General features: G+C 53.7%; 1 protein-coding gene across 1 annotated transcript in view; it reads right to left on the bottom strand.

Moving 5' to 3' along the window:
- Window positions 1–3450, bottom strand: part of Pde8a (phosphodiesterase 8A) — a 102308-nt gene extending 98858 nt beyond the window's left edge. Inside the window, exon 1 of the mRNA XM_013350194.2 lies at window positions 2701–3450. Within this exon, the coding sequence (XP_013205648.2) occupies window positions 2701–2865 (165 nt within the window). The 5' untranslated portion in view covers window positions 2866–3450. The remainder of the gene's footprint in view (window positions 1–2700) is intronic.
- Between the last annotated feature and the right edge of the window lie 4626 nt (window positions 3451–8076).

Raw genomic sequence — 8076 nt, 5'->3', positions numbered from 1 at the left:
CCACAGAGAAACCCTGTCTCGAAAAACCAAAAAAAAAAAAAAAAAAAAAAAAAGAAGGTGGGAAGCTGAAGCAGCAGGACTCCAAAGTTCCAGGGCACTGTGGGCACCACACCAAAACACTGTCAGAAAGAGAAAAGAGAAAGCAGGGATAGAAGTGGGGGGGGAGGGAAGGGGGGAACTCTGCTGAACTTTCTGAGTCAGTGTTCCTCAAACTGACGATCACAGAACCCTTTCTTTGTGTGGTACTTGCTAACTGTCCACAGACTGCCGCACGGAATTACATATGAAATACAGCACAGTGTAAACCACACTGTTCAATCTGAAATGTATTTAATCAGTCTTGGGGCAACTCTGGGGAACTATTTACTGTATGCTGTAGGAATATAAAACTTTCTCCATTGAATTCCTTGTTTAAATTGAAATATACCCTGAATCCTCAGTTTAAAGAATGAATACAGGCATGAGCGCATGCAAGTTTGTGCCCATGTGCCCGTAAGCCTGCATGCGGAGGCCAGAGGGCCACCTCTATGGTTGTCTGCTTTGTTTCTGAGACAGGACTCTTGCTGAAGCCAGCCCACTGAGTGGCTGGGCCACCCGGACAGCAAGCTCAGGGGATCTGCCTGTCTCCACCCCACTCCAGCGGCAGCAGCACCAGGTTAAGGTGAATGCCCAGCTTCTGTGTGGGTGCTGGGGATCTGAACCCAGGTTTTCATTCTTACCTGACAGGCCCTCAGCCATCTAAGCTACAGCCAAGCTCCCTGCTCCAAGAATTCTTTTTTAATGAACTAGAATGGGCTCTTATGATATTAACAAATTACGTGTAATTTGATCTTGCTAAAGCTTTTCCTCTCTAACATGTATTTTTTTCAATTTCCAGAGTACAGTTAAATCTGAATTTTAAGAGAAAAATGCTGAGCTGAAGACAAGCTGTGATTACTTCTGCTCTATTACCTGATATGCCTAAACTAGCTATCTGTCACTGAGATGTGGTAGCAGAAGGGACCACTCAGGAATAAAGCACAGGAGGAGCTTTCCTTTCTATTGGTAATGTTACTGTAATTTCTAATTCGTCTCCTCCTCTGTGTGTGTTAATTTTTAAGCCTATCTTAAGTGTTTTGTAGACAAAACTGCAGTGACGGAAGTAGTGTTGAATAAACAATAAAAAATAAACACAACAGTTATTTGGCACCTATTATATGCATCCCGCGGGGCTAGCCACTGTAAGGATGAACACACTGTCTAGGCCGTAACACAGGTCTGTGGGCACAGAGTAATAGGCACAGGAACTCTAAAACCCAGAAACCAGAGGAAGGCAGGAGAGTAAGTTGCTGCCCCAGAGAGGTTCACAAGATGCGTAATGGAAATTTTAAGACCACCAGGCCACCACAAAAAAGGCCTGTATGAAGTAAGGTGTCTCATTGAAAGGATGACTTTGAAATTTAATATTGGCTAATGAAAAAAAAAACAATGTTAGATTTGGGTCCAAACTATGACAGTTAAGGCTTCCCACGTTCTACTTCATCTGTAGTGTCTGGTTTGTAAGTCTGTTGGGCTTAATAGATAAGTTTCTCATCAAAAGCAGTTTGTTCTACAGCCTAAACTCTTTAACTGTCACGGGTTTCTTTAAAGAAACCACAGCAGAAAGAACTTAACTTTGGATGATCGGCAAAAGGCTGAATTTTCACTCAAGAGTTCTGGTAGGGCGGGGCAGCCACTCACTCCAGCACGAAAAGCTGGACATGGTCTTCCCTTTCATATAGAAGCAGCACCATGATGATAGCTGGACATTAAAGACGGCTAAGGAGATCAACTGCATCCTTCAAATTTGGGAGGCTCCGCAGAACTTAGTAAGCAATTTAATGTAAAAACTTGCTGGTAACGAGGGGTCTACGGTCAAACCCTGCAGCCATGCACACCAAGGATTGATTTACTTAAGGAAACAAAACCCGACGCAGGAGGTGTCGCTCTAAAATCCCACATGTAAGCGGAAAGCCGCCTCGGTGAACTTTTTATCTTCCCTTCGGAAAACCTTAGCCCTCGAAACTCACGATAAAAGCTGAGGCGAAAGGCGCTGGGGGAAGACACGCAATGAAAAAACAACGCGAAAACCCTGGGAGTCCCAGTCCGACTGCCTCCATCAAAGATTAACTCTGCCCTGCTGGATCCTTCAAAGATCACGTCTCCAGGAGTTATTTTCTAATTACATAGGCTTTAACTACCACACGTACGCTATTAAACCTGAACTTCAGATAGCATGTGCAGTGAAGCCAAACCGATGTTCCAGGTCACATTTCAACAGCCCCAACGAAGTGGAAAAGTGAAACTGCTTGTGCAAAGAGGGGACAGAGGTTGGGATAAACGAGGCACGGGGTGTGGGGGGGTTGTCACGCTAAAGACCCTTCCCAGAGCTGACGGCCCACCCCTTTCTGCTCTGAGAACCACAAGTGCAAAGTGCACCTTGGTTTTACCGTCTCAGGGCCTTGGCAGACTATCTCGGGGGGGCCCCCCACCCCCCACCCACCCTCGGCAGGGAACTGACTCGAGGCGTCCCACCCGGCCAGGGAACCAAGGGACGTTGAAAGCCTCGGTCCGCGACAAGCCCGCAGAGCGGGCGACGAGCGGCGTCGATCAACGCCACGGCGGCCGCCTAGAGGACCCCGCCGACCCCACCACGTCTGCCCCGCTCCCGGTGCTGCTCACCTTCGAGGCGCCGCCGTCGGGAGGCTGAGGCTCCACCAGCCTGGCGCGGCTGGAGCCGGGCGCGGTCGACCGTCGCTGTCTAGACCGCGGCACGGGGCCCGACGCGTGCGCGTCCCGGCCCTCCGCTCGGTGGTCGAAAATGCGGATGCTCGGGGCGCAGCCCATGCTGGCAGCGACGCCGAGGACACGCTGGCGGGCAGCAGCGATCCGGTCAGCAAACGGCCAGCCCGGCGCCTCGGGGCCACCGCGGGCGCCGTGTCATCGCGGCCTGGCGGGCGGACGGGCGGGCGGGCGGTGGCGAGCGCGGGGCTCGAGGCAGGAAGCGCGGCCACCTCTTCTATCGCGCTGCGGGCGCGGGGATGGTGGCCGTGGGGAGGGGTCGCTGGGGCGGGAGGCGCGCCGCGGACGCCCCTCCGAACATGCCCTTCCTGAGGCGGGAGCCGCCGCCGTCTCCCTCACATCGCCGCGCGCGCCTCGGCCACCGCGCTTCCGGGGAAAGTCGGGGGAGGAGATTAGCGCTCTCGCCACCGGGAGCCGCGAGCCCGCGCCGGAGTTAGCCCCACCGCCCTCGCCTCGTCCGACTCTCGAGGAACCGGCGCTCGCCTGGCGGCTCCCGGCAAAAAAAGCGCCCCCTAGTAGGGGCGACCGTGTGGGAAGCCTCGCCCTCTGGCCCCGCGCTGCGAGCTGCACGGGGGAACCGGCGCGCCGAGGGAGCGAGCGGCTCGGTTCCGCTCGGGCCGCGCCGTCGAGAAGCGCGCCGAGGCGGCGGCAGGAGCCAGCCGGGACTTGCGCGGCCGACCCTGCCGCTCCGCGCTCCGGACCGCGTCTTGCGGGCAACGCGCCGCGCCCAGCCCCCAGCGGTGACCTCCAGCGGCTGCTGGCGTCAATGCAAAGCAGCTGGGGCGCCCGCCGCCTGCTCCCGGGACCGCCCGTCCAAGAGCATGCGCGGCCGCGACCGCAGGGGCGCCCAGCCAGCCTGCCCAGAGAGAGGGGAAGGGACTTGCTCGAAGACACAGCAATGCTGCTTCAGGGGCCACCCGCCTCGTTCACTGTCACACATCGCTGTGTTTCAGACTTGGAGCTCGAGCATCCGTTACGAGGCCGGTTGCAAGGATTTCATTGCGAGGTGACCAGAAGGCCACGGGGGGCACCACACTCCAGGTCCCAGACGTTATTACCGGGGGCAGCAGCCCTTGCCCCGAGACCTGGCACGGCACGCCTCTGGGTGCACCGGGATCGGTACGACTGCGAGGCTTCGAAGCTACAGTACGTGGAAGGCCGGTCCTCTTAACCAAATGACAGTTCCAGGTTCAATAGCCCCAGGAATCAGAACCAAGGGAAGGGGTGCGCGCCCATCCAGCAGGGATCAGGCCTGTGAGGACCCCCGGATAAGAAGTCAGAACTGTAGCCCTCACAGGCTGCCAGCCTAGCTGCGTGACTCCGGATGAGTCTCTTAGCCTCTCTGTGGCCGAAGCTGCAGGGCGACGCCCCTGGGTGTGCATCTGGTACCCAGAGCCAGTCATTTCGGGGGCCCTCCCGCCCTTCCTTGCTCTCCAGGTCCGCCGGGACCCCAGCGGGGCTGTAGCTTCCTTTCCCCTGTCCACACCTTTCCTACCCGCACCCGGGAGCGACCCTGAGAAGCCCAGGCTCCCGGCCCGCGGGCTGGCTACTGTTAAGACCCGGAGATGTGCTCCGGGCTCAGGTCCCTGCTGCCCAGCTGAGACGGACACAGGTGCTTCATTTCTGTCGCAGCTCCGACGTCCTTGAGCATCGATCTTCCAGATGTATGGAGGGCGCGTGGAGGCTTCGGGAGCGGATACGGCTGGAGCAGCTCTGGCCATTGGCACGTGGCTCCTTTGCCAAGTTAAAGCGCTCTGTCTTAAGTTTCACCGGCTCCGTGGAGGTGTCTTGAAAAAACAGGAGGGAATATAGTATCACCCGTTATTGCACCCAAATTGTAGTGTCTTTGACTAGCAACCTTAGAGAGTAGTTTTTTCAGCTGGCATCTGGATCCCTTGAAAAAAATGCCTTTAGTCACAGCGGCCCTCGCAAATCTAAGGCTCTTCTCCCCGCCCACCAGAAGTCTGGCCTTGAGAACTTCACGCTGACCTTGCTTGTGAAGCTCCAGGAAGCCCCAGCCCTCCTGGCCCTCCCCGCACAGGCTGGCTCACAGCGTTCCTGCTTTGTCTTTGGGATCCTTGAGCTTCAAGTCAATAACAGGGTGGGGCTGAGGAAAAAGGGCTCATCTGGAGACCAAAGACTGCTGGTTCCTTACCCTCCTCCCCCTCCACCATCCTGACTTGGTTGCTTCTGTCTCTAATCTCAAAACTGACCTCCCGCCCTGCAATTTAGGGTTCCACAGATCTGGAAACCTGAGTGAAGGACACTCAGGCAGACTGGAGCCATCTGTTCACTTCTGGGCCACTGTTGGAACTGTGGAGAGTAAGCCACCCCATCCCTCCTCAGGCTAGAATCTGCACCTGCAGATCTTTGAAAACAACCTGTGAAACCAGAGGTTCTGCCGGCCTCAAAGAGTAAACCTTCCTGATGTGTGGCACCCAGTCCATCACCCAGGGTGTTCAGGGCCGGTGAAGAAACTCAGGGCTGGAGAGATGGCTCGCTGGTTATGAGTGGGCACTGCTCATGCAGAGAAGTCCCAGCTCCCATGCCAGGTGCCTACAGCCAGCCGCTTTACTCCAGCTCCAGGGGATGTGACTACACTCCCTCTTCTGTCCTGCACTCATGCACACAGACACACATGCAACGTGTGCAAAATAAAGTTAAAAAAAAAAAAAAAACCAGTTCCACGAGACTGAGGCAAAGGGCTTACCATGTGTTTGAGGCCAGCCAGATCTATATGACAAGTCCCTGTGTAAAACTGAAGAAAAAAAGGGGGGGGGGGGCTACAGAGTTGGCTCGGTAGCTAAAAGCACTTGCTGCTCTTGGGTTCCTGACACCCCCCCATAGTGGCTCACAACCTTCTGTAATTCCAGGTACAGGGGATTGGATGCCCCCTTCTGAACTCCAGAGACACCAGGCATTCATGTGCACATACATACATTCAGGCAGGACACACACAATTTTTTAAAAGTCTAAAAAAACTTAAAAAAAAAAAAAGCCAAGAGTCTCAGAGAATTTATCTGAGTCCTACACAGAGAGGACGCCCTGCCCCCAACAGTGCTGGCCAGCAGGAACCTCACTAGCAGGAGTAAAATCTACCCACAGCCCTGCCATAGGAACCCTGACAAGGGTGACTCAGACTTGTAGTTGAACATCCATTTCTGACTCCCAGGACTCAGCGTGAGGTTCAGTGGGCTGAGCGGAGGATGACCTCCGGATCTCAGCTCCATCTCCTTCCTGGGGCTGCAGTTTCTGCAGTCAGCCATTCTCAAGGAGACTCCACTCCTGGGGGCTGGGGGAGAGGAGCTTCAGTCCCTGTGGTGCAAGAGCTGCCTATTGTTTCCCTGCTTCTCCAAAAGCTGCTCCCGCTTAGCCAGCCAGTTCTCCTCCCTCAGGGCCTTACTTCCTTCTCCACCCAGGGGCTGGCTGTCTTCAAAGACTACCGCTGGCAGAGCGGTCCCCAGGGCTCTGCACGGGCCTTTCCACACTGAACTTAGCTGATGGAGGAAGAAGGAGCTTTCTGACAACTTGAGACGCGACTCCCAGGCTTGCCCTTTCCTGGACCTTGGACGACCAACTTTACTTCTGTGAGCTGATTTTCTCTGCTGTAAATCTAGGATTAAAGATATCTTCCTCTCAGAGATTAGATGGGACTGCTGATGTCAAATGCCTTTAATAACCGCTGTGTCCCTTAGTGTCCACTTTCCTCTGGGAATTAAACATCCGTTTCAGTTCTGATGTTCACCCAGCACTGCCTTCAGTCCTAGTACTACACACACACACACCTATAGGAAGAAATGGAATTTCCCAAGCAAATCTATGGCTTCTACTTTATCAACTCCCCCATCCCCACCTTTCAAAACCTTGCATAAATTACACTGGTTTTCCTTGGTTGTTAAGAAAGTTTCTCTCAAATTATCATTGTTTTCAATTGTACATTCTATAAATTTATGTGCAAATACATCCTGAAAAAAATAGTAAAGCATTTGAACCAATCAGAGGTATATAGCGTACAGAAGAAAAAAAGTAGGGGGAAGAAAATCCAGGCACAGTGCCCTTAATTCTAGCACTCCATATATAGGCAGAGACAGGCAGATCTCTCTGAACTTGAGGCCAGCCTGGGCTACATAGTGAGTTGCAGGCCCCTCAGAGCAATAAAATGAGAACGTCTGCCTCACAGAAAGAAAAAAGAAAGGCACTTCCCTTCTCCAAACATAACTATTAACAGTTTGCTAGACCCACCTCAACACTGAACATTACATGTGTGTATGTAGCACACCCAATGCAATACTACAAAGAAGGATGCGGTGGACATCACTTAAAAGGCTTTGTGGTAATGATTTATCTAAAAGTCTGTCTCCTGCTCCCTTGCTCCAGAAGGGGTGAAGGGGAATGAGATCAAAGACATTCAGCCCTGGCTGCCACTGAGACAGGAAACACGCTGGCCACCTTCCCCGCCAGCCCCTGAATCAGGCCTTTCTGAGCCATCTCTCCAGATTCATATTTGTTTCTTTGTTAGGCCCTGGTATTTTATTCCCTGACTATCCCAGCCTTTTTCAGATAACAGACGAACAGGGTGACCACCTTCAGAGAGAAGCCACAAGAAGGGTGGAGCGCCCTCTGGAGGCCAGAATGGTGGAGGCATAAAACCTCCGAGGTTCTGGTCCTCTACCTGCAGGACTCCATTGTGCTGCTGTGGTCCCCCCCTTCAGTTTGGCTTGGTTCTTGTCATCGACCGGGGGCCCTGCTGTGACAACTCAGTGTGGACTCCTTTTCTCAAAATGGGCCTATCGATGTCATGGCTTGGGAAGTCTCCGGCTCCCAGCGCTCACCCCCATGCGTGACCCTGTGATTCCATCCACCCCTTCCTGCAGAGACTCCACCCCTCTTTCATCTGCTGGATGAGAAGCAACTGTTCTGAACATTGTCCTGTGATGGAAGTGCTGAGGGGCCAAGGGCTCACCCCAAGCCAGGGAGAGCAAGGGGAGTGTACCACCGAAGACCAGAGCCACCAAAACTTGTTCACCCTTTTTTTTTCTTTTTTTTTTTTTTTTTTTTTCGAGACAGGGTTTCTCTGTGGCTTTGGAGCCTGTCCTGGAACTAGCTCTGTAGACCAGGCTGGTCTCGAACTCACAGAGATCCGCCTGCCTCTGCCTCCCGAGTACTGGGATTAAAGGCGTGCGCCACCACCGCCCGGCTTTTGTTCACCCTTCTGACACCTTGATTACCTAGAAAACATTACCTGTGTAGCCTCAG

This window comes from Microtus ochrogaster, chromosome 22 (assembly GCF_000317375.1).
Source record: "Microtus ochrogaster isolate Prairie Vole_2 chromosome 22, MicOch1.0, whole genome shotgun sequence".
Lineage (NCBI taxonomy): Eukaryota > Metazoa > Chordata > Mammalia > Rodentia > Cricetidae > Microtus > Microtus ochrogaster.
Note: the sequence above shows the minus strand (reverse complement) of the source record. Positions and strands in the feature narration are given on the sequence as shown.